Here is a 27,466-nt window from a genome sequence, read left to right as displayed (position 1 = left end):
TCAAAGCCATCTCCAGGGCTGCCTTGGCTGCCATGTGGAAAGCATTATGCCATCATTCTTCCCAGCTAGGTTGTGGGTCTCTGTCAGTTTGTGGTTCTTTAGAATATCCCCAAGATGACAAGACAGTCTCAGCAGTCCGGATGCAGAAGCCAAACCCTTATCCAGTGAAAGAGAAGGAGGAGCTAAGGGTAGAGGACTTTCTCAAGTTATCTCCCATCTGACCTCTCTTCTTGTGGAATGAAAAATGGCCTTGTCTCTCCCTAGCTCATACTCTCTATATCAAACGTGGCACCAGGAAATTGACTGTGGAGGAAAGGAAAGGACCAATGTAGAGTAATGAAATCAGGTCTTTGAATGGTAAAGAGTAAGGAGAAAGTAAATAGAACAAAAAAATAAGGCAATTCCCATTCCTGAGCCAAATTGAAAGCAGAAGCTGCACATTAATGTGATGCCTGGCGGGATTATGAATATTGTTCTAGTTATCGAACGTTTACTGAACACCAAAGGGATGCTCCCGCCATTCTTTTGGAATGAGTCGGTTGGAAGGCAATCCCTTACAGGCTGGCTGTTTTCCCAAAATTGTTGATTCTGAGGCATTACCAGTTTGCAAATGAGGGGCCCCATGTCTCTCTTTATTCTCTCTCCTTCCCTCCCCACACAGTAAGAAGTTTCTACTTGCCTAGCCAAGAGTAATTTAGAGAATCCAGAGTGAAGAGGACTGGAGTACTAAGCAATGAACAAGTGGTGATTACAGCAGAAGGGCTTAAGAAAGAGGATTTGGACTGATGTTTTCTATCACTGATTCAAGGAGAGGGAAGCAAAAGGGAGAGAGGGAGAAGGGGGACACTTGCCAATTTGACTGTCTTCCTGAGTAGAAGCCTGGCTGATAGCATTCAGCAGGCCCAAAGTATTTCAGCATGTGGAAAGTGTTAGTGGCACACAGATACCTGGGACAGCTTAAAGGTTTTCTCCCCCCCCCCCCCAATCCCTTTCACTTTTTAGACAATGGAATCACTTTACATATGATTCTGCACTAAAATTTTATAGAGTTGAGAGTAGGCTATTGAGGAGCTAATCAAAAAGCCAGAACCCAGGCTGAGCCCTGGAACATCTATTCTAAGTAACTGAGTGTGTTAAGGCAGAAATGGCAATGTCACCTAAGAGAAAGGTCAAGGTCAGTTAGAGTAAATATTGGAATGGGTGACGCACATTTGGGGTTCATACTTTGTTGAGGACGTGTATCCCCCAAAGAGCAAACACTGAAACAGATCTGAAACTCACATGTACCCCTGAATCAAAGAAAAGGGACTCAGATGGAAAAACAATTCCCCTATCCCATAAAAGTCTGTGGGCTTCTCTTTAGTCCCCATTATCTTGCTCTGTTCTGATTCTGATCTAGTTGGGAACAGCAAAGACTGAGGAGAATATATGTTTGAAGTTTATGAAAACATGAATGATGTGGATAGGGGAACACAGCAGAGGTCTCTGGATCCTGACACATTAAAACGAAGGAAGTCTGTCTGAATCAGAAAAGAGGTAGAGTATAAAAAACCATGTGGCATTTATAATGTAAAGAAATGACACAGCAGGAAAAATACAGAAAAGTTCAAAAAGGATTTGGGGAAGTTCTTGGATGATAGATCTATGAGCAGATTAAAGCTTGAGATAGAAGGTATATCCTTAAAGTGTTTGAGGAATCATGCCCCTTCACAAATGTCCCAGAGACAGAAAACTGGGTTGGGAAACTATGGCTATGATCAAGTCTGGCATTTCTAGTGTTATATTCTTAAATATTAAGTACATTTTTTGATGAAGACACAGTAGACACGTCTACTAGGAATATTTTTTAGGGTTTTTGAGGTATAATCCTTTCCCAATTTTCTCAGATGTCGATGGGAAGGGTGTTTTTTAGGTTTTTGCAAGGCAAATGGAGTTAAGTGGCTTTCCCAAGGCCACACAGCTAGGTCATTATTAAGTTTCTGAGGTCAGATTTGAACTCAGGTACTCCTGAATCCAGGGCCGGTGCTCTATCCACTGCACCACCTAGCCACCCTGGAAGGGTGTTCTAAAATTTTATGATAGACAGAGAGGTGACAAGTAATGGTAATGTTGATCTCCCAGCTTATAATTAAAAGTTCTCTCTCTTTTTTTAATGCTGTTGATGATTAGCAAGCATTCAGTAATGAGAGAATCTGATAGTCTGCCAGTCAATCACAAAATTGTATTAATTTGACTTTACTATATACAGAGTCCTATGTAGGGCACTACCTGGGAGGGCTCCTTGATATTACAGATACTATCATTACTAAGAGGCTAGACCCAACCCTTTCTAGCCAGTAAAGATTCTGCTCGCTGTTTTACTATTTAGAAAAGCAGAGGTTAGATAATAAACTCCCTGATGAGGGGGAATTGTTTTTGCCTTTTTGTTCTTTGTATCCCTAGCATTTGCCATAGTACCTGCCTTGTAGTAGGCACTTAACTAAAGACTTTAAGATCATTGCATGTCTCTTCTCATATTCCCCCCCTCAACTTGTAATTGAATTGTTCATCCTAATCTATAAAAGGGTGGGCTTTATTTTTGCAGAATATTAACTATTATTGTCATTGGAGGTAAAGATCCAACAATAATCTTGCAGACTTGCAGCTGGATTATTGCATTCAGTTCTGGGTGTGTCACATTTTTAAAGAAACTAGAGGGAGATCAGAATGAGGAAACATCTGAAAACCACTCAATATGAGTGGAACAGTTTGAGAAATCCCCCTGGGTTTCACTTGCAAAAGAGAAGACTTGAGAAGAGAAATACATGGTAGAAGTCTTCAAATAATTGAAGAGAGGTGGGATTAGAACTGTTATATGTTTATTCTGAAAGGTAAAAATGATATTGATGCTTCATAACAAAATAAAAATTATAGCTTATTTTATGCTGCACTTTTAGGTTATGAAAGAATTCACCTTAAGGACTGGTGAAATAGGAAGTTCAAGTGATTTAGTTCCTATTTTTATCGATAAGAAAATTGAGGCTTAAAAGCAGTGAAATAACTTGCAAAGTTGTGTCAGAGTCATTATATGAACTCTTTTCCCTACGTACTGTTGCTTTGAGAAAGGAAAAAAGAATAAAAGGGAGATCTTGGCTTGACCACAATGAGAGCTTTTTAATAGTAAGAGCTGTCCAATGGTGCAGTAAACAATGGCTGGATGGCTGTCTGGGAGAAATGCTGCACAGGAGATTCCTTCAGTGTGGGGGAGGTCAGACAACATGATGTCCAAGTTCCCTTTCTAATTCCAAACTGTGATTTGCCAATTTCATCTTTTGGCTTTATTTTGAGTCTGGGATAGATGATCATTTTCCTCCACAGAATTAGCTATTTAGATATACTTGTCAGAGCATTTACCAGAAATGTCTTGCTTACTGTGGTTGGAATTCAGATTTATTATCCTTAGATGCAGGTATCTAGAACCATAAGGGACTTCAAGTTCAATACTCTCATTTTGCAGATGAGGAAACTGAGCACCTGGGAGACTGTGACTTGCCTAAGGTGGCATAGGTCATTTTACATTTTTGTCAGGTTGTTCTTGCCTCATTCCATGATTTTGTCAATCTGGAGAGCCTTTACTGAAGAATTTTCTCTCTCAATACTTCCTCTGTAACTCAGAGTATTGGGGAGTTGCCCGGTGCACTGATGAATTCACTTTCCAGGGGTCATACAACCAGAATGGGGCATGGCTTGGGTGTATGACTTGCACCTAGTTATTCTGGACTGTTGGATCAGTTCTTTATCCATCCTGCTATGCTGCTGCTCTAGTTTTTACTGATGTAAAATATAATATCTTCTTACAATCTTTCCTACTTGTATTAGGGAATTAAAAGATCCTACTCTGTATCTAGGTTTCAGATCTTACTATCATCATTGGTGTGTGTGCATTAGATTTTCGGTTGTTGTTAACGTGTTTGATTTGATTCTATTTTTCAATTCAATTAAAAACATGTTAAATTAAAATTCAATGCAATTTTAAAAAGTCTCACAATAAATATGTATATTCAAGTATATTCAAGCAAATCTTATATTGTTCATGTCCAAAATGTAGGTCTATTTATGCACAGTGAAGCTACTAGCTACAAGCTACCTTGTCAGGAGATGGGTAACATGGTTCTCTGGAATCATGGTAGTGGTGGTGGTAGTGTTTGTGATGGTGGTGGTGGTGGTGGTGTGTGTGTGTGTGTGTGTATTTTTAAATGATAATGGAGACGGAGGCAGATTAGATAAAGATCCTGCCATTTGTAAAGAACTTCTAATGCCTTCAAGGAGGAACATAAGTAATTGTCATAGAAGTCAGTTAAAGATCCAAAATGAAGCTATGAAGGACCAGAACTTAATCTTCTGGGCCTTACCATCCATTGGGGCTGAGCCCAACTTTCTTTTCCCCTCTCCTTGCTGTACACGATGTATTCAGAATTAACATCAACTGACTGTGTGAAGAGGTCTTCTGTTTCGGCTTTTAACAGATTAACAGCTAATAAACACTAGGCAATACCCTCCCTTTCAAAACCTTTTCTTAAAATGCAAGTTGGATTTGCCAGCCCTTGTGTATTTAAAGTGTCAGATGCCAGGGATGACATTAGAAAGTTAACTGATAAAGCAAAGTAGCTGTGAAAAAATATTTTCTAAAACAAAGAGCCAATGACTATGTTAGAAATCCAAGAAAAGGGAAAAGAAGGGGATTCTGAAAACTTTTCTTTTTCCTTTAAAAATGACTTACTACCTCTTTATTCCATACCCAACCTTGCTGTAAAGCAGTTCGATTTTTAATACAGTATGGGCTACCAGATGTCTTCTTATCCTGAACATAAGCCTCTTTCTTATTTTGTTTTATTTAGTTTTCCTATGGTTACATGCAAAAACAAGTTTCAACTTTCACTTTTAAAACTCTGAAGCCTTTTCTTTGGAAAAGTTAGTGATTTGCACTTGTGGCACATCTCTAGCTTTGTTCTCTTGGAGCATAGGGCTGAACAGAACTGGAATAATAGCAAAAACTTACCTGGCTGTTACATTTTTACAGAATACTTTACATAACTTAGCTCTTTTGATCATTGCGGCAAACATTGTAAAGTAGACACAGACATTTTTTCCCCATTTTCCAGATGAAATTGAAGCTCAGAGAGATGGAATGATTTCCCACATTCACACAAGTTAGTATCAATTAGGATTTTTGGGACCTCCAAGTCCAAAATTCTTTTCCATTTTACCAGGAAACCTGGAATTGAACCATATGGAGAAGATGGGAATGTTCTGAGTTCAAACAGTGCAGATTCCACCTCAGAAGGGAGGAGAAAACTTTTTGCTTTCAAGAAAAGGCATCACAGTTAGCTCTCAATAAGTCCATAATATAGGACTGTCTGCTAGATGACCTTCTTTCAGTCAGTCAGTCCATAAATATTAATGATAATATTAATAATAATGTTAAAAACTAGTTCTATAAAAAGGCATAGCCACAAACTTTTGGTATAACATAAATAAATATGACATATAAACAAATAAACATATACAACGAAACTCAACAAACAGATATGAAATGCCTTTTGTTTTTGTTTAGTCATGTCCAGCTCTTCATGACCCCACTTGTGTATTCTTGGGAAAGCTTATGAAGTGATTTGACATTTTTTTCTCCAGATCATTTTATAGATGAGGAAACTGAGGCAAATGGGGTTAAGTGATTTTTCTCAGGGTCACATAACTGGTGTCAGAGACCAGATTTGAATTCACAAAGATAAGCCTGACTGATTCCAAGTCCAAAGCTCAATCCAATGTACCATCCAGCTGCCTATTAATACTTACCTCATGTTAGGTATTGAGAAGATAATAATGTTTAGAGGGGAAAAGCAACAAAGACCTTGCCCAAGAATCAGAGTTGGTCCCTAAATCAGAAACTTTGTTCCAGATTTAACTTGCCTTCCTAATTCCAAATTCCTTTTTGAAGAGAAGAAGCCTCAGCAGGAGACTACCTATTAGAAAATCTAGTTACTTGTGAATAAATGCATTTTTCATATATGTTTTAAAGAAATAATTGGATGAGTATAAATGCACATGTGTCCCTGCCCTCTCTTCCAAAATGGAAAGATTCTCATTTCCGCCAGATCAAGAAGCAAATTATCTAAAAAAATGTCCCTAAAGGTGTTCTGTATCTTCTTATAGTTAGAAAAATCCAAAAATCTGATCCCAAAGACTACTCATCTGGATTTCAGCCTGATTCCTTGACCCTAGTGGTTTGGGACAATATTAGGAAGAACTCTATTTGGCTTTGGAAGCATTTCCCCTGACTGACTCCCATGCAGAGGCTATTCTCCCTCTAGAATGACCTGTGTCCTCTAGAATGACCTGTATGCTTCAAGACCTAACTCAGACATTACCATCCTCAAAAGGCCTTTCATAAACCCCCCAGTTGTTAGTGCCTCCCATCCTTCACTTGTATCTATTTTGCATATTTCTTAGCTTTGAAAAGTTCAAGGCATAGAAATTCTAACTATTTCTTTCCCATAAACTACAAACTCCTCAGAGTTGACTATTTGACTTGTCATTTCCACCTTACACACCACAATGGGTACTTATAATTGTTTAGTGATTGATTGTCTATTTGATTCCTGGGACATCCAGAAGGCATTGGATTAAGATCACCTTTTCTAGCTGAAAAAGGAAAATCTATTGAGCGCACCCTTAAAGTATTTATCTTTCCTTGCCTGGTCTTCCTTCATTATTGACAGTTTTTGTATAAACTGAAAGATTATTAAGCACTTATGATATACAAGGCACTGGAGACCCAAATCAAAAAGAAACAGTTTCTCTTCTCAAGAACTTTCCTGGTCCTCCCTTCATTCTAGTATTTTTCCTTTGTTGACTTCTTCCTGTTTACCTCTGTATAAGTTATTTGAGTGTATATCCTGTTTACCTCTGTGTAAGTTGTTTGTAGGTTGTCTTCTTCATTAAACTTGTGGAGAATTTTGAGGACAGGGCTATCTTTTTTACCTTTCTTTGTATTTTCCCTACTTAGCACTGTCTCTGACCCATAGTAGGGACTTAAAAATGTTCATCTGCTGAGTGACTGACAAATGGTATAGGCAATTCTTTGGTCCTTAGGTGATACCGCTTCTTCAATTTATTTTTTTTTAATTTTGTAATTTATTTAAGGCAATGGGGTTAAGTGACTTGCTCAAGGTCATACAGTTAGGCAATTAAGTGTTGGATTTGAACTCAAGTCCTCCTGACTCCAGGGCCAGTGCTCTATCATCTGTTACCACCTAGCTGCTCCACTTCTTCAATTTCTTATTATGAATCATTTGGAGGCAAGACTTGTCTTTCTTGGGTCTTCAGAAATTGTGCCTGTAGCACCTGTAGGAGAAGTTGTTTGGTTGTATTTTTATAGGGGTTGCTTCCTAGGATGAAGACTAAGCCCACTGGGCTAGAAGCAATGCTATTCCCAAGATTCTTGGGTTCAAGATCTTGTACTGTTTCTATTAGGTTCTGAGAGGAGATGGTGGTCAAGGTGGTGTTGGTGGTTTGAACTGCCTACCACATGCTGCATTCTGTCTACCCCACTTTGCCAGGTTGGCTTGCCTACGTTGTTGGAGATGATTGACTCCTTCTCCATAGGAAAAAGGTTTGCTTCTCTTATGGCTAGGTTGAAAGCAGAACCAGTCATCTGGGGATTGCTACCATTTCCAAAGCTTCTCTGCCTTTATCACTTGTCTATGTTCCTCTATTAAGTCTTTTTTTAATCCATTGATATTCTAAAGGTCCCTTCTTTGCCCCCTGGGACAGTCATGTAAGATTGGAAGCCATTATGCCAGGGAGAAGAAAGCTCTTACAAGTTTTGAATTTCAAAGGGAGGTAAAGGGGAGATTAGGTAGCTATTCAATTTTAGTTTCAATGTCATTGGAAGATTTAGATGTTTAATGCATGAATAACTTATCCCAGCTGGTGATATTACCTGTAGAATGATACTACCTAGAAAGTTAGAATGAAATATCATCAGGGTCTTGGATTGGTTTGTAGACAATCTCAAACTGGGCAAATTCCTTTTCTTTTTGTTTCTGTGAGCTGATAGTATCAGCACGTTGTGCTTTTCTAGGCTAATTTACTCTGGCGGAGGTGATCTCTCAGTGGTGAGGCATGCACCATGCTCGCCAGGTGAGAGAAGTTAGACCTGTCCTTTCTGTCGAACTCAATGCATTTCTTGGCTTTATTTATGTCTTCTTCACCTGGTTTTCTTCTCATTCCATAGGACTGGACTGGAGGCCATTATGGAAACATATGCTTTCTGGAGACCACCTGTGCGCACACTCACCTTTGAGGATTTCACCACCATGCAGAAACAGCAAGGTAAGCCACTGGATAATGGTCGCTGGCTGGGGACAGGGGAAGAGGAAGGGGAGGGATGAGGCACAGAATTTGAGTTGGGACATCTGGCCTCCAGCTGAGTCATGGGATTGTGCTGACGGCTATGAAATGAAGAGAACCTGGGAACCACATAAATAACTGAACCGTCGTCACTTGGCTGGGTGGGGGATGGGTCCAACCCCTCAGATCTGATTCTCTTAGGTAGCATTGACTCTGGCCTTCAGAAGTTACCTCAGTATTCTCACTAAGGCAGGTTTGGTCACTTCGTTTTTCCTCTTTTTCTTCTTAACATTTAAAAGAACACTGGATATTATAGATTTTCTGATAACATTATGCCCACTATCAATATAGTTGTCTTTTTAAAGATGATAGTCCTGGAGCATAGAGAGATGGGTGAAATCATTTGCTTATTGTGTCCCAGGGACTAGGTGGAGGTAAATATTGACTCTCTACCCCTCCAAGTCTACTGTTCTAACCCACTGAGCCTCTCTACCTCCCTTGCTTATTACCTTATGTTTTATTTGGAACGAGATTGTTCTCAAGGAAAGATGTGGAGAGCTTCCAAAAGAACTCTTGAATATAAGCTATACATATTTCAAGTGAAACTTCAGTTGTAACTAGCCAATATGCTCTCTCTGTTTTCCTTTCAAACAGTTTTTTGTTCTTCTTTTTCCAGCTCCTATCTGCTATACTCCATAGCCTAGATCCACAGTTTCAACTCAAAAAGAAATGGGAGCCATTCATCTGTGCAAAAGGATCCCTAGATGCTATATATTGACTGAATTTTAGAATGTGATATTATTTATATGCTGGGAGAGCTAGGTGGTTCAGTATATAGAGTGTTGGTTCTAGAGTCATGGAAAATTTGTCTTCCTGAGTTTAAATCTGACCTTAGATACTTATTAGCTATATGACCCTGGGCAAGTCACTTAATCTTTTTTACCTCAGTTTTTTCACCTGTCAAATGAGCTAGAGAAGTAAATGGCAAACAACTCTAGTGTCTCTGCCAAGAAAATCCCAAATGGGGTTGGGGATGACTAAAAAATGACTGAACATCAAGAATCTATGTTATTGTATTTCATTTTGTGAAATAGTTTCCAATTATGTTTTAATCTAGTTTTGGCCTGATTTAGTAGTGTTTCAGTCTGGGGCTATGGGTTATGGATTGAGTACTTGACACCTCTATACCAGAGCCCACCATTTGATCTTGTCACTGATCAAAATACCATTTGATCAAATCATTAAGGTTTTCTTCTCACTTTGATCTTTGATGACAGTTACTTAGACAGCTAAATTCATTCACAAAATCTTGCTCTGGCTGCCCACTCTAATGTCTGACTTCTGATTAACCCACACAGAAGCGATGGAGAGGTAGTTCACATTTGTAGGATTTTTTTTTCCCTAGAAGTCAGGTTTTTATTTTTGTTTTGTTTGTTTAGTTTATTTCCATTTGCTTTTGGAAGATGACTGTGAACTTATCTTTCCTCTTGTTTCAAGGGTGGTTTTCCAAGTAAGAGCATAGGTAGTAGCAGCCTGCTTTAGGATTTTTAGTAGATATATCGAGGCAAAGCAGTGATATATTAACCTTGGGAAAGAATACTGAGTGATTTTCTGGTATCATTTAACTATTTCCATTCCCACTCTCACTCCCTCCAAATACTATCTTCCTTAAATCTTTGCATTCATCCTCCACCATATAAATGAACATAAAATGACTAATGGGGATGGAGCTTTTCAACACATGAGCTAATGAAACACTTATGATACACAACCAAATGCGCAACTTGGATTTATAGCTTTCTTATTCCTCCAGTGTGGATTTCAGTTTTTCTTGAAGGTTCTTTACTTGTGTGATTCTCATCTATTTCTTTCTATAAATTCCTTATAAAGGAGGCACTTAGTATGTCAGAAGTCTTCCTTGATTTCTTTTAGCACCTTGAGGGTATTCATGTAGTATATAGGTTGTCCATTCTTGCTGGATAGGTTCACCTCCTTTTCATTAAGTATACTTGCTGATGTCTTTTCCTACACTTTTTGAGTACAAATTATTACTGGTAATGTGCTACAACCCTCACCATACACCTTTCCATCTTGCCTTTCCAATTGTCACACTCATAGTGAGGTTAAATGACTCACTCAAATCTATGAATATTCAGGTTTATTACAGTCACTTAGAAAATATATTGGTTTGAAAGAAGCTAACCTCTTAGAGCATGATGTCATCACTGAAATTCACTTATTACCAGGGGAACAAAAAAGAACCTGGGATTATTGAATACACATGGCAATGGGATGGGACAATAGGAAAAGCCAAGAATCTATTAAATAGTTTAATTGGAATATATTTTTGAACTTCAGAGTGAACTTGATCCAGATTCTCATGATTAAAAACTCTGTGGCTTAGTTTTTTTGACTTCAACAAAGTACGTAAAATCAGCATCAATCTCATCCGTTCTCCCTAAAGCCTAAGGGTTCCAGTAAGTCCGGGAAATGTCACTTATAAAAGAGAGGAAATCGATTCTATTCTTCTGTATGGAATTGTTTTGTGCCTCTCCAGAAGCAAAGAGGAGGAATGGCTTTCTATTGGAAACATCAATGGCAAATTGGTTGCTTAACAGTTTCATTTTATTAAAAAAAGAATTTTAAGCAGTATCTATGTAGTCCTGAATATTTGGATAAACATAGGAATATTCAATTATCCAGATGTTTTTCTTAGCTGGCACCAATTATCTGAATATTTGGAAATGCTCCAGGGGAAAAATAAGGAATATATTTTTTTTTGTTTTTCATCCAGATGCTGCCATAGTACCGACATAGTCTCATTTGCCAGTGTTGAAGAAAACAGATTCACCTTTTTCCCCCCATAGGTTGTTAGGATTAGTATTGCTTATGGAAGCAGGAATGGACAGAAATACCTATTACCAAGGCAATGCAGAAAGAACTTGAAATTATGCAATATGTATGCTTCAATGATAGGTTTAGGAAAAAGTCAAGAATCTATTGAATCATTTGGTTGGTCCAGAACCACAAATGGCCCAGGATCATTTTGACTTTCAGTCTCAGTACCATTAACATGCTATATTTCCCAATTTGTATTTTTCTCTTTCCTTTGCTCTTATTCCTCCTTACCAAAGTTTTACTCCCCTCAGTTCCATTAACAACAGATGCTCAAAAATTCTGACCATCTGACTCTAGTGATAGAAATCAGTATAGATGTTTAAAATTCAGTGGCCCCAAGTATTTTGATGACAGTAGGATGATTGTCTTCTGGAAAAGAAAAATCTGAGAATATAAGCTTGAATGTTTACTGATTCATTGTTGAATAAAATAGAAATAGTTATTAATGATTTTCAGTTAAAAATCTGAAGAATCAAAGAGGTTTTACTTCATTAAATATAGAGGGGTGATTTTTATCACTCACCACTTAGATAGTTTTGAGCTTAAAAACTGAGAAACAAAAATATATTTTTTCCTCTTTAAAAAGTTGGCCAAATGTTTTGTGTCCATATCTCAAATAAATTGGTATCCTAGATGGGGTAGTCTGGAAGAAACTGCATTGGACTGTTGACTAAGGTACTTGCATTTATCTCACCTCAGTCATTATCTAATTGGAGATGAGTTGATTAAACCTAACCCTCTAAGTTTCAGTTTCTTTTATATAAAAAGAAGAGTAATAATACTAATAATACTAATACTACTACTACTACTACTACTACTACTACTACTACTAATAGTGTTTCTTTAGTGTTTTATGGTTCACAAAGTGCTTTTACAAAGATCATTTCATTTGACCTTTGTAACAACTCCAGGAGGTAATTGCAGTTGTTACCCCCATTTTACAAATGAGAAAACTAAGGCAGTCAGATTTAAAAAACCTGCCCAAGTTCATATAGCTAATATGTGAATGAAGCTAGACTTGAACTCAGGTCCTCTAGTTTGCCCTTCCAGCTCAAATGTCCTGTTATTCTATACATTCTGATTCCTACCTGCTTTACTAAGATGGTTTTCTCTATGCCCTAGGTCTACAGTAAAGAAATGTTTTATTAGGAGAAAGAAATTATTCAGTTTATTTTTTTAAATTTTTTTAGGTTTTTGAAAGGCAAATGGGGTTAAATGGCTTGCCCAAGGCCACACAGCTAGGTAATTATCAAGTGTCCAAGGTCGGATTTGAACCCAGGTACTCCTGACTCCAGGGACCGGTGCTCTATCCACTGCGCCCCCTAGCTGCCCTGAGAAAGAAATTATTCAGCAAACCCTCTGCTATTTGACAAAACCATTGGTACAGACAACATCCAGTATCTATCACAAGGCCTTTAGATTGGAGGCATGTAATAGATCCTTTTAGGATTGAACTGTTTTTCCTTTGAACTCTTTGTCATGTTTATAGAAGTATAGGAGTGCTGAAGACAGAGATCAAATAATGAGAGAGGTGGCCTGGAAGAAAAAAATCAATAGCCTCAAAGATGGAAGAGATCCCGGAAGCTATCTATTCTAATCCATATCTAAAAAAGGCAACCTATTCCCAACTCTTTAGTTTGCCCATTCCAATTTTTGACATCACTCATCTCATTTCTGCCTTCCTATCAATTCAAGCTTGGCCAGCCTGTTTGGTGAACTGGAATATTGAATTCACTTCCCTTGATTTACTTCTTTCTCTGCTCACACTCTCAAGGGTCTCCTTTCAATCCCTATTGATAGAGAAAACACTTATTAAGAACTCATGCCAGATATTGTGCTAATAATCACTGGGGACATTAATTAATATAAGTCACTAGATAGTGCTCCCTTATGTGCATTGTTACATTTTCGATCTGATTATTCACCTGTTGGAAATAGGGAATGTTGCAAATCAGGGCTTGATTTATTATTTTGTTGATTGTCTCAATGTAAAGACTTATTAATAATGCAGATTAACTTTAAAAATATGTGTGTATTTCCCCCCAGAGAGCTTGGTTGTTAAATATTACCAGCATACCCTCTCTTTTGCTCTATAAATATTTCTTGAGCTTAGCAAGATTGCAGTAAAAGACTTAGGAAGTGAAGTCGTCAACAGACTGGAGGCCTGGTGATGAATAGAATAATGATGATGATGATGTTAAAGTAGGTTGGCATTTCTATAGCGCTTTAAGATTTACAAAGTACTTTACATCTATTATATATCTCACTTGAGCTTGCCAACAATCCTAATCCCTACCCTCAAAGGGTTTGCATTCTAATGGAGTTCCTGGATGGAGGCAAGGTCACTGATGAGGTGACAAAGACATCTACAAAGTTAGTTGAGCCAAGAATGAAGTAAGCATGGTTAGGTCTCCTGAAATGACATTCTGAGCAAGAGATTCACCTATTCAGAGATTGGGCCCTTGCGGTGGAATTTTCTCTAGGGTAATGGTAAGGAAATGGAGGAAAAGTCTGGAGATAATCATAATTGTCGGATAAGCAAAATTTTCTTTAAAAACGCTTTTTATGGATCCTTTTTTAAAATAAAATATCCATTACCCAACAAGTTCTCAAAGTTTCCACAAACAGTTAAGGAAAACCTAAGGAAAACCACATTACAGGGTAATTTCAATTGATAGCATATCATTTCTTCTTTTGTAGTTTGCTAGTTGTTAACCGATAGAAGTAGTATATGCTTTAATGATTCATAATTTGGGACCCAAACCATCTATTGTTTTGACCTGAGTTTTGTTGTCTTTTGGATTTTAATTTATTTACATTGTTATCATTTTGGAGATTGGACTTTTTACAATGTTCGCTCTGCATCTTTTCATGCATTTTCATATTTCCCTGAAATCCTCATATCTGGCATTCCCATTATTCCATTACATTCATATGTCACAATTTGTTCATCTATTTCCCAATCATTGAAAACACATTTGTTTCCAGCTTTTTGCTATTAAAATAATGCCGTTATGAATACTTTTGTGCATATGGGTCTTTTCTTGCTGTAATTAACTTCCTCAAAGCATAAAACCCAGTAGTGGGATTGTTGGGTCACAGGATATGTACAACTTAGTAAATTTTCTTGCATAATTTCAAACTGTTTGCCAGAATTGTTAGGACCAATTTAATGCTCTGCCAATAGAGGATTAGTGTACCCTTTTCCTGCAGTTCTACCATTGAATTTTGCTTTTACAAACTGACATTTAGATGGGTATAAAGTGATATCTTGCCTGTTTTGATTTTCATTTCTCTGATTATTTGAACAAATTTTTAAGATGGTTCTTGATAGTTGCATTTTCTTCCCTTTTGAAAAACATTTGAACATGTCCTTTGACAAGTACCTTTAAACTTCTTTAAGTTTATGGATTTTGCAAGACAATGGGGTTAAGTGGCTTGCCCAAGGCCACAGAGCTAGGTAATTATTAAATATCTGAGGTCTGATTTGAACTCCAGGATCAGTGCTCTATCCACTGTGCCACCTAGCCACCCCGATGCAAGATTTTTAACACTGATATATAAAGTTAGGATTCTCTTTTTCCTTTCTTTCAATTCTGGTTGCATTGATTTAATTTACTTAGAAGTTTTGTAATTTCTAAATTTCTATGTCTTCCACAGTATCTGTAATCTATGCCCATAATATTTCATAGCCTTCTTACTGAAATGTCAAAAAACCAAACCATAATCTTTTATTGTCTATTTTTATGGCATGACTTTCTATAAAATATAATTTTCTTGATTGACAAGCATTTCTCATAAGGGATAGACATGAGGTGATTGATGATGGGGGTAGTAGTTAACCTGACTTGTTAATCAAGGAGTTGAAGATAGTCTCAGGGATGTGAGTGCGATTCACTTCCTTTTTCTCTTCTTCCCTCATCCCAGTTAGATAACTACAAATATTAGAGCATGAAAATGGAGGCAATAAAACCCGTAGTAGAGAAAGCTGTGATTTTATGAGGTAGCAGATGGGAATTGAATAATGAGGTGAATAAAACTACAGAGAAATGCAGTGGGTGGAGGGAGGACCAGCTGTGTGGCAATGGGAGAAGGTCTCCAGACTGTGTAGATAGGCAGGAGGGAGAGAATCTATAATACAGCTAATCTACATGTAATTAAGTATTGCCCTCATAAATTCAAGGTTTTTATTTTTAAAAAAGGAGCCTGAAACATTTAAGTATTTGAATTTAGGGAAAGAGTTCTTATAGTTCATTTTTCAAGGCAGGAAACCACACAATTCCCATCAGCAGTTTAGAATTTCACATTGACTCTATGAGAAATATAGAATTTCTTGGTTGGGCAACATAGGATTATGCTTATTAATATTTTTGGAATCAGTTTCTGCCTCCATCACTGCATGGGAACAATAGGCACTTAATAAATCAGAGAATGATATTATCTCAGAGTTGGAAGGGACCCCCAAACCCATCTTGTCCATTATAATCTGAGTAGGAATCTCATTAAAAACATCATTCATGAAGGGTTGTCCTTCTGCTTGAAGACCTCTATTGATGGAATACTTACTCTCTCCTGAGGAACACATTCCACTTTTAGGTAACTCTAATTGAGAGGAAGTTTTCTTGAAATCTTCCTTTCTGCCTATTACAACAATTTCTCCTGATCATGTCTTCTGGGCCCAATGAAAACAAATTTGATTTCTCTTTCTCATGGGAGTCTTTTAAATACTTTAAGACATTGATAATGTTTTCCTTATCTTCGAAATGCCTTCTCTTCTAAACATCCCCACTTCATTCAACTGATCTTTCTACAGGGTTATTCCCAGTTGACCTTTAGAGAATGAATGAATCAATCGGTCTTTAGAAAACAGAGTACATTTTACCTTTTACCTGTTTAAATAAACCACCAAGAAGGATTTTTCAGGGATATTCAATGAGTCAGCACTTCTCAGGGACAGATACCATCAAGTTCTACAGGAGGTGTATCTAGCCCATGGAATCAAGAAATTTATGGAAATTTATTCCATACTAACCCAGATGAAGTTTCCCTGCCTTTATCCTTGTTGCTTTTAAATCTGAAAATTAAAAAAAAAAAGAAACAAAAAGGAACTTTATGTGAAAACTTCCTTAATGCAATCTGGAAGCGATCAATTTAAAGATGCAAAAGTCAGCAGGCTTGGCATTTAGGATTTTCACAGACACATTCAGCTTGTCTTCGTGGGATGCTTTTATTATTCTGGATTACTGTCTTCTTACAAGATCACTATTATAAATGTATTCCTTTTGATTATCTTGGCTGTTAGCCCTGAATATATGAACAAGTTAATACTATGTATGAATTTTAATGTTCATCTCACTTCAGCATGCTGTCAAAATAAGATTAAGAGAAACTCAGAAGGGGGCTGAAGAGTTAGTTGGGGTTCCTGGGGATTCTAATCTAGTGGGAGTAGAATTTCCAGGATATCCTGATTTTCTCTCTGCCTCTCCCCTTTCCCAAGTAGGTCAGAATCTCTGAGGAAGAAGAAAAGAAGGCAGAGGAAAAAGATGCTAGAAACCAATATGCCCATTATTCTTCAACTGTGCTTTGAATTACACATAAAACTGAAAGGACCTTAGAAATCACTGAGATCAACTCTTTCCTTTTACAGATGAGGAAACTGAGATCAGAGAGCCTTATTGAGACTGGCCAAGGAATAGAATTAATATATGAGGTTTCTGTGAGGCCATTTGGGACTCACAACAATTCTTATTTGGGGGATATCCAGAATAGTTTTATTGTTGCTTTAAATCTTGGGAGTTTATATTGGGGAATGTGGTCTAGTGGGTAGTGCAATAGATTTGGTATCAGGATGACCTGGGTTTGAATTTTACCAATTTTTCTTCAAACACTTATTAAGTATCTTCCCAGACAAATCACATAGTCTTATTCAGACTATGTTTCCTCATCCATAAATTAGGGAACAGAGATGGTAGAGGAAAGGTAGGGACTCATTTGAGTTCTTCTAAATTTCCCTTCCAAACAACTCTCATCCATAAAGCAGAAAAAATATCATTGTATTCTATTTCTCACAGAATTGATATGAGAAGAGATGACAAAGCAAGCTATACAAAACTTAAAGACCTATAGCAAGTTAGTTGGAGCAGAGACTAGAACATAGAATGTGGAGTCAAGAAGACCTGTGTTCAAATTCTGCTTGATACTCACTAACTGTGGAACTGTGGATAAATCACTTAAACCCTCAAAGCCTCAGTTTCCTTATCTGTAAGATGAGAATAATAATAATGGCTCCTACCTCCTGGGTTGTTGTAAGAAAAAGGGTTAATATTTGTAAAGTACTATATTAGTATTACCTACCATTATTATGGTGTCAGTTATTAATATGCTGCTGATGCCATAGTCAATGTATGCACAGAAGAGCAGGGGTCCTAAATAAGCATTACTATTTCATTCTGTGATATCCCTTGGCATCGGCCTGCTATTATGTTGGATAGGATATTCATAGATATTTAGGCAATGCTCTGGTGGACTAAGATGCCTATCTCTACTGACACCATGGAACCACAGTGAGACCATTTCTTTTAGGAGCTAACATTCTGAGATTCCTTTTAACTCCAGATCTATGATCTTGTTTGGCTCCTAGTACCTCATCGAGATCACTCAACTCTTAATAATACTTTGCTGCTGTACAAAAGGAAACCCCTTCCAAGGACTTCCTTCTGTCTCTCTTGTGGGTAGTCTGAGAGTCCTCATTTAGAGGGAGTTAGGGAAGCCAGGTCATACTGAAATGAGGGAAGAATTCAGACAGGAGACCTGGGAGGCAGGGAGAGTTGAGCTAGAGACCAGTCTTTCGATATTTTTCTTCTCTGAGAGTTGGACCTGTCTCTTTTCATAATGAGCTTAGGGAAGCTTTCCTGTCCATGCAGGTTTAAGGTTTAAGTTATCTTCAGTGATAGACTGTCAACTTCTGTCCTTGCAGGGTAGCACATGTATTGATGGTTTTTAACCAGGGACAATGGGTCGCCCCCTTCATCCCCCATCTTTTCATTAAACTAAATCTATACATTCCTTGGTATAGTGCAGAGGTGTCAAACACATGGTTAACACACACAAGGGCTGCCAAATCAGGTTAAAATGTAATTTGGAACTAACAAAATACATAAAAATATAATAAAACTTAAATAATATATTTTAAAACAAAGTCACCGTGTGATCCTTATATATGTATTTGAGTTTAATGGCCCTGATGTAAGGAGTTTCTGGTGATGAACTCCAGCCACCATTAGGGGGTAACTAGTTTTAATGGACAGAGCACTAGGCTTGAAGTTAGGAAGACCTGAGTTTATGTCTGGCTCCAGACACTTAGTAGCTGTGTCACCCTGGGCAAATCACTCAACTTTATCTGTTTCCTCTTCTGTAAAATGGAGATCATAATAGAACCTATCAGCAGGGTTGTTCTAAGGATCAAATGAGATCAATAATTGTAAGGTGCTTAGCACAAAGTGTTATATAAATATTAGTTATTATTTTTGTTTCAAATACATGTCAGTACCTCTCAGCAACTTGCGCTCTTACAGAACTGAATGGTTAAATAATTTGGCTGAGGGGCGGCTAGGTGGCACAGTGAATAGAGCACTGGCCTTGGAGTCAGGAGTACTTGGGTTCAAATCCTGCCTCAGACACTTAATAATTACCCAGGCATGTGGCCTTGGGCAAGCCACTTAACCCATTGCCTTGAAAAAAAAGAATTTAAGGGGTGGCTAGGTGGCGTAGTGGATAAAGCACCAGTCCTGGAGTCAGGAGTACCTGGGTTCAAATCTGGCCTCAGACACTTAATAATTGCCTAGCTGTGTGGCCTTGGGCAAGCCACTTAACCCCATTGCCTTGAAAAACCCTAATAATAAATAAATAAACAAACAAATAAATAAACGAACAAATAAATACATAAACAAATAAATACATAAACAAACAAACAAACAAATAAATAATTTGGCCAGGGTGGTCACATTGTCACTTTGTCACTAGTGGGAATGAAATCTAGTTCTTCCTGATCATAAAGGCAATGCTGTATCCACTATAACACACAGCTCTTTCTCCTCTTTAATTGCTTTTGTTCTTCAATGCATCTTTTGGGGAAATTGGCTATTGTAATTTTACTTTATGCTTGAAATATTTTGAGAATTTGAAATGATATTGATTTCTTGTCCACTTGGTTTCTGTCTCTGAAATATTAAAACGAGACAGACCGAGTCCTCAATCTGAACAGAGAGGAATTACTAATGTTTCCTCTGGACATTTCAAAAATATATGATTAAAAAGAAAAATGTATGGAAGCAACTTGACCATTTCCTGGACAGGTTTGCCCACATCCAACTTCTGCTACTCCATTTCCAGTATTTCTTACCTTCTCTCGCAGTGCCAAGGGCCACAAAGCCTCATTTCAAGCTAGGGCTATTTAAAAGTCCAGAGCAGTTAAAAGCCTTCTTACTGTGTAGTTCTCATCTGGTCTGCAGAGAACACTGGAACTTGTTAATACCCCAATCCCCCACCCCCACCCGCCATCATTTTTTTTAATGTAGCTGACTAGCACTTTAAATCAGTACCATTCCCTCCACTGTGAGCCATCCAAGAAAACCATTTCAAAGTTGTAAAAAATTCTCTTTTCCATATCATGCTTCCTGGTGTAGGCCTAAGACTTGAGGATGATGGAGCATATTTGGAACAGGACGGTACAGAGTGTTGAACAGGTGGTCCCCTCTGGGACTATGTAACCATGGGCCCCAGGAAAGTAGGACAATACTCACAAAGAGAGGAGACTACATAAATATCCCTGTAAAATACAAATCTCTCTACAACTGGAATCAAATTTCCCCATTCCGTGTCACGTCACTTATTTCACCTAAGTTCACAAAACTCAGTGTAGTTTCTTTTTCATGAGAATTTGTGGGAAATAGAGAGAAAACTGCTCAAAAGGGACCTGGGCCCAACACAGGCAGGGAGACTAATCGCTGGATTTCATTTAAGTTACTGCAAATGGGATTGACCCTGATCAAAACTGTGAAAGTGATAAAGTGAGACCCATCCCTTTCTGAGTCCCTTTTCCCTCTATCTCAGATGCCAGAGTGGTTTCCTCTCCCTTTTCCCTACTCAAGGAAAAATCTGCTCTCCAGAATGACTTTGTATGGGTCATTTCTCTCTCTCTCTCTCTCTCTCTCTCTCTCTCTCTCTCTCTCTCAGGTTTTTGCAAGGCAAATGGGGTTAAGTGGCTTGCCCAAGGCCACACAGCTAGGTCATTATCAAGTGTCTGAGACCCGATTTGAACCCAGGTACTCCTGACTCCAAGGCCAGTAATTTATCCACTGCGCCACCTAGCCGCCCGGTCATTTTCTTAGTGCTAATTTCAATCTAGATGTGATCTCCCCGAGGGTCATTTACATTTTGAAAACTTTCAGAGTGATGGAAATGAAAACTTTACTCTGAAACGATACATAGAAACCAATAAATGGGAGATTAAAACATTTTCTGGGGGTGGTCTCTGAAATATACCATAATGGTGTTGGTGCAGACCTGCTTGACCTATAGCTGAATCTTCCCTGTCTGGAAGTTACTGATTGGAAATCTGTATTAAGAATTGTTTTGATGAAAAGGTTTTGAATTAGTATAGAAGAAAATGAACTGATCTGACAATCAAGAACCTTCTATTCCTATTCCAACTTTTCAAGGAATGAGCTCTATTTCTTAGGCAAGTCATATGACTTCTTTTGACCTCTATTTTCATTAATTATAAAATGAAAGAATGTGTCTGGTTGACTTCTAATATCTCTAGTCCAACTCTGAAACTCTACTTCTGACACAACAATAACAAATACTATAAACAAAAGCCAAATGTGCACTTCTGGGCCAATAGAGAGTCAACTAACATTTAGTAAGTACCTACTCTGGAGTCAGGCACAGAAATAAAATGGGGCTACAAGGAAAGAAAAGATGGTCTTACCCCTCAGGTAGCTCACCCCATGCTTTTGGAGAGAAGCTTCCAGCTAATTAGATCTATGCCAAACTGTTGTTTGCCAGATTCTCTGAGGTGACTTTTGTACCAATTTGACTTCCATTTTGATCTAACACATTGCTTCTTTGGTTCTTCAAGACTTTTTTTTTTTTTTTTTTAGCAATTTTTCATCATTTCCCTGCCCATTTTCTTCATCACTTACTTTTGTTCCATTCTAGTTTCCTTTTGCCCCATCCCTCTCCCCTCTCCTGTAGGAATTCTGATTCTGGGAATCCCAGTATAAGTTAAGGTTGACCCCAAAGGGTTCCAAGATTCCCCTTTGGGAAATATAAGTCTTGGCAACTCTGGGAAAGTCCAAACCCTGCCCAGAAGGTCAGCAGTCTTGGGCAAGGGAATTTTCTGTGAAAGGCATTTCAAACTCTTCTTAGCTTTCTATCTTTATACTTTACTCTCTTCCACACACTTGATAATTCAGTTACGCTGGGATTAATTGACATTGAAAGAGTTTCCTCTTGTAGGGCTTCCCTTTGGCAATAAAAAAAAAGTTTAATTTCCATGCCTTCACATTTGTCATTTCTTTGGTGAAATGCTATTCCATTCCATTGTTCAGCCATTCTTCAACCAAAGGATATCCACTTTGGCACAATTCTTTGCTCTCTCAAAAGTGTTGAAATGATTATTTTCATAGCTATCCCTTTCTCTCTTTAACTTCCTTGGGATATAGCTGTAATATGCTTGTAGAGAATCTGCAAGGTTGAATGACATTTTTTAGCATAGTTCCAAATTGCTTTCCAGAATGGTGGCACCATCTCCTTGGTTCCAGTAGCAGTCTTGTGGTATCTGAAGACCTGAGGCTAAAAGAATCTGAGGCTCAGGATCTCTGTTTTTGCCTCCTACTGAATAGCATCTTAGGATTTCTCTCTTAAAGGGGACTCAGAGCTAGAATTTGTTCTTTTCTCTGCTGAATTTGAATAAAAATGTTGATTTTTTTAGAGTACCTTTGAAGCTGCTTTCCTCCAGGCACAAAATCTCTAGTTATGCTTCTGGGTTGATGGCAAGTGTATCAGACTGGTAATGGGAAGACCCAGAGTTTCAGTCCTGGTTTCAGCTTATAGGCTCTGTGATCTTGGGCAATTCAATTCGTTTAAATAAACATTTATGAAGTGGAATTGGAAGACCAGGGTTTCAATCTTGGCTTCCAAACTTATTTGCTCTGTGATCTTGGACAATTCAATTCAATTTAATGAGCATTTATTAAGTGTTTACTATTTGTTAGACATTGTACCGGGTTCTGGGGATAGAAATAAGAAAAAAAAAGAAAAATTCTGCCTTCAGGGAGCTTCCAATATAGTGAGGGAGGACAACATACAAATGAAAGCTAGAAAGTAGAGAGGGACAAGGGGGCAAATCACAACCTTTACTTGCAAAGTGCAAGAGGACCTCTGAGGGTCCCTCCAACTGTAGATTTGTGATGCTATAGCTGTAGATTGGTCTCTTCAACTCTCTGCACTACAGTCTCCTAGTCTGTTAAATGAAAGACTTATGTTCCTCATAGTTCTTCCACTTGAGAAATGGGAATGGGTATTATTTTTGAAAGTCTTCTTGGTCTGTGATGAAGCCCCCCCATTGAAACAATGTTTGTGTTCCATTCTTATGTTTCAGGGGGCAGCACAGGTACCTCCCCAACCACCTCCAGCACCGGAACCCCATCCCCTTCTGCTTCTTCTCATCTCTTGTCTCCATCCTGTTCTCCTCCCACCTTTCACCTGGCCCCCAACACTTTCAACGTGGGCTGCCGGGAGAGCCAGCTGTGCAACCTGAACCTCTCCGACTACCCACCTTGTGCCAGGAGCAACATGGCTGCCTTGCAGAGCTACCCAGGCCTGAGTGAAGGTGGCTACAATCGCCTGCAGAGTGGCACAGCCTCCGCCAGCCAGTCCTCAGAAACCTTCATGCCTCAGAGGACTCCATCCCTGATCTCAGGAATCCCAACTCCTCCTTCATTGCCCAGCAATGGCAAGATGGAAGCCTACGGTAGTCAACTGGGCTCTTTCCCAGCCTCCCAGTTTCAATATGTCATGCAGGCGGGCAACCCAGCCTCAAGTTCCTCTTCCCCGCATGTGTTTGGAGGTAGTCACATGCAGCAGAGCTCTTACAATGCTTTCTCCCTTCACAACCCTTATAACCTCTATGGTTATAACTTCCCCACCTCCCCTAGGCTAGCGGCGAGTCCAGAGAAACTGACCCCTTCCCAAAGCACTTTACTCTGTTCATCTCCCTCCAATGGGGCCTTTGGTGAGAGGCAGTACCTTCCCACAGGGATGGAACACAGCATGCATATGATTAGCCCCTCTTCTGCCAATCAGCAGACAGCCAACACCTGTGACAGCCGGCAATATGGGGCTGTCCCAGGCTCTTCCTCCTCCCAGATGTCTGTGCATATGGTTTAATGGAGAACAGGACCTCTCATCACCAAAGACCCTCCACTGTTTCCATGAAGGCATCCTCATTGTCAGGAGCTCAACGCCTTTCAATGAACAGATGAAATGCATTTTTTTTCTTCTTCTGAAGGGGGTAGGGTGGGAATAACTACAACAACAGAGAGATGCTCCCAAGCTCTCACAGGACACGAGATGGAACTTACATCTGAATTCCTGGCTCATGCTCACAAATATCCAAAGACTTAGCCTTGCTATCCAGTTTCTAACCTCAAACTCTAAGTGGCCTTTGGAATGATGGGACAATCATTTTATATTAATATAAGAGAGAGGCTAGAGTGTAGCAGCCAATGAAACATGCAGATATATATATATATAAATATACATATATACATACCTATACATACCTATATACATATATATATATATACATAAACACACACATACACACACATACATGCATACACTTAATACTCACTCTTACCTAGGGTGAGCTCTTCATGAAGGAAGACCCAGAGTGGGCACTTCACCAAATACCGGTCTTTCTACAAAGCTACATGGTCTGGGAAGGCTCCCCCTACCCCCAGGACCCCACCTGTTTCTGGAGTGAACCAGACCTCCTGAAACCACTCCCCAATGATGAGGAGTAAATGGACATCAGAGTCACAATTGGACTTTATTTTCTGAAGGAAGGTGCTTTCCTGACTTTGACTCCTTCCAGTTGATTGGCTATTATCCTGAAAATTCAATGGTACCAGTGATGTGATAGGAGAGAGCAAAAGGATTGGAAAGAGAGAAAGAAAGGAAGAAAGAAAGAAAAAAGTGGAAAAGAGAAAGAGAATGAGGATGTGTGTACAGTGGGAGAATTTAATTCACCAAGGAAATGACATTCCCCACCCCCCAACAGGATGCAACATCATGATTCTATTGAGAAAGAGACCTCTTTGGGACACTCCAATTCCGTTTATATACACAAGTACTCTTGACCAGATGGGAAAGCAGATGGGAAAAGGGCTGCATCTCAGTCCAACAGGTGTCAGGAGTCAGTGGTATTTTTCCAGAATCCAGAAGTGCCCCAATTTGAGGAAGTTTGACATGCATCTTTACTTAGTAGGGGAAGGAAAAGGAGAATGGGAATGCAAGTGTGGGAAATGAGTTGGATAATTCAGCCCTATCTTGTTGAAATCAGGGCAACAAAGAGAGAACCTGGTCAGCTCCAAGGGAACCAAGGTAGCTGACCTGGATAGAGAGCCTTGCATGCAAGAGTGGCTATAGAAAATTTGTAAAGTTTCTCAGAAATTCAGAATGTGGAATTTTGGAGAAACTCATCCTGCCTCTTCCCGTAGAGCACAGTTTGAAACAAATAGATGGTTGCATTTTGAAGTTTCTTTAATTTCTTCCCTCTCCCCTTCCCCTCCCCATAGCCTTTAACAATGAAAAAAAATTGCAGCTTGGTATAAGCTAAGCATTTAAATGGTGTGGAATTGCAATTATCCCAAGTAACGGAATACAGATCTTATTAAGATTTTGGTTTTGAGGTGTTGTAGATAAATGTATTTATATGCCTAGTGGGGAAGTCAATATTATGAAGAATAAAAAGGGGCAATAAAAAGGGTATGTAAAATATGTAGGAAGAAAAAGGTGTATAAAAATTTGCCCTATGCACGAAACTGTTTCTAAGTGCCAAGCACAAAATGAGGCTAAATAAATCCTTGCAATTGTTTCTTGTGTGTCTGTTGATTTGAGAGATCTTTTGTTTTGTTAATTTTTAAAAATTCCTTTACAATCATTTAAGCAATCATTTAAATGATAAGTTAATTAATATATATTTTAATTATTTATAATTCAACACTAATCAGTACTAATTTCCATTAATTATTAGCAATATTATTGATTATTAAACATTAATTAATGATTAATATAAGTACAATTGAATTTAATTACTTTTCCAACTACATGCAAAGATCATTTTTAAATGATCATTTTTTTTCTGTAAGAGTTTGTGTTTCACATTTTTCTCACTCCCCCCCCCCGCCATGGAAAGCAATCTGTCATACAGCTATAACTTTAATATATATCCTTGTTGAGAAAGAAGAATCAAATCAAGAAGAAAATTAAAACCACAAGACTGGAGAAAACATAATATATAAAGACATTTTAAAAATTGAAAAATCATAAGCTGTGTTCTACATTCACACTCCATAGTTCCCTGAGCGAGTTATTTTTTTATTTTTAAATTTTTAAAATTTTAAAAAATCATTAAAATCATTAAGTTAATTATTATAATTATAATTTTCTTAGCCATTATTTATTAATATAATTATAATTTAATTTCTCCAATTACATTAAAATATCATTTCCAGCAATTGTGTTTTGTAAACTTTTGAGTTTCATAGTTTTCTTTCTCCTTTCCCTCCCTGTGACAGAAAGCAATCTTATATAGGTTCTATGTGTATAAGTATGCTGAACTTAATCATGTTAAGAAAGAAGACATGAGAGGGAAAAACATAATATATAAAACAAATTTTGAAAATTGAAAATAATGAGCTTTCATTTGCATTCAGACTCCATAGTTCCACAAGTGAGAGATCTTTTAAAAAATTATTAAAATCAAAAATATTGAAATTATTTTACTTAATTATTTTAATTATAATTTATTAATCATTTTCTCCCTACTCCCCTTCCCCCCCCCCAAAGCAATCTAATATAGTTACACTTGTATAACTATGCTGAACATCTTTCCATATTAATCATTTTGGTAAAGAAGAATCAAATCAAAAAGAAAAAAGTATGAGAGGGAAGAAGCATGATTTATAACACAGATTTTAAATACTGAAAATAGTAAACTTCTATCTGTATTCACACTTCATAGTTCCCAAGCAAGTCATCTTTGAAATTATTTTAATAATAATTTATTAATCATTAATTATTGAACATGAATTGATATAACTTAATTAAATCATTTTCCCAACTATATCCAACTACAAAGATAATATCCAACAATCTTTTTTTTTGCTAGATTTTGAGTTTCACAATTTTCTCCCTCCCCTTCCCCCAACAGAAAGCAATCTAATATAGGTTATTCATGTATAAATATATTAAACATATCTACATATTAATCATATTGGAAAAGAAGAATCAAATAAAAAGAAAAATATAAAAGGGAAGAAAGCATAATATATAAAACAAATTTTAAAAACTTGCAAGTAGTAAGCTTTGGTCTATATTCAGACTCCATAGTTCCCTGATCAAGATATTTTTTCCTTTAGAATTTTTAAATTTAAAAAATTTAATTAAACTAATTAGTTTAATTATAATTTTATTGCTCATTATTAATTATTAATATAATTTGATTAAATTATTTTGCCAACCACATGCAAAGATCATTTTCAACAATCTTTGAGTTTCACATTTTTCTCCTTACTTCCCTTCTCCCCTCCTTTTCTCCCCCCTCAGCAATCTAATATGTGCTATACAATTGTAACTGCACTAAACATAATTTCATATTTATCATGCTGGGAAAGAAGAATCAAATCAAAAAGAAAAAAAATGAGAGAAAAGAAAGCATAATACATAAAACAAATTTTAAAAATTAAAAAATATTAAGTTTTGGTTTCCATTTGGACTCCATAGTTTCACAAACAAGATCTCATTAAATTTTTTTTTAAATTAAAAATATTGTTAAAATATTTTTAACATTTCTTTTTTCCAACTACATATGAAGATAGTTTTCAAC

At 37.6% G+C, this 27,466-nt stretch overlaps 1 protein-coding gene and 1 long non-coding RNA gene across 4 annotated transcripts in view; one reads left to right on the top strand and one right to left on the bottom strand.

Annotated features, from left to right (window-relative positions):
* LOC141488475 (uncharacterized) overlaps positions 1 to 24,387 on the bottom strand; it is a 50,019-nt gene extending 25,632 nt beyond the window's left edge. Inside the window, exon 1 of the long non-coding RNA XR_012468701.1 lies at positions 24,215 to 24,387. This is a non-coding gene — a long non-coding RNA (uncharacterized LOC141488475). The remainder of the gene's footprint in view (positions 1 to 24,214) is intronic.
* The window catches only part of TBX15 (T-box transcription factor 15), a 164,788-nt gene extending 139,318 nt beyond the window's left edge, over positions 1 to 25,470 (top strand). For all 3 annotated transcript variants that reach the window (XM_074188566.1, XM_074188564.1, XM_074188565.1), the window contains exons 7-8: positions 8,276 to 8,373; positions 22,955 to 25,470. In XM_074188566.1, the coding sequence (XP_074044667.1) occupies positions 8,276 to 8,373; positions 22,955 to 23,742 (886 nt within the window). In that variant the 3' untranslated portion in view covers positions 23,743 to 25,470. The remainder of the gene's footprint in view (positions 1 to 8,275; positions 8,374 to 22,954) is intronic.
* The last annotated feature ends 1,996 nt before the right edge of the window (positions 25,471 to 27,466 follow it).

The sequence above is a fragment of the Macrotis lagotis genome, chromosome 5 (assembly GCF_037893015.1).
Source record: "Macrotis lagotis isolate mMagLag1 chromosome 5, bilby.v1.9.chrom.fasta, whole genome shotgun sequence".
In the NCBI taxonomy this organism is placed as follows: Eukaryota; Metazoa; Chordata; class Mammalia; order Peramelemorphia; family Peramelidae; genus Macrotis; species Macrotis lagotis.
This window is presented reverse-complemented; position numbering and strand designations above follow the sequence as displayed.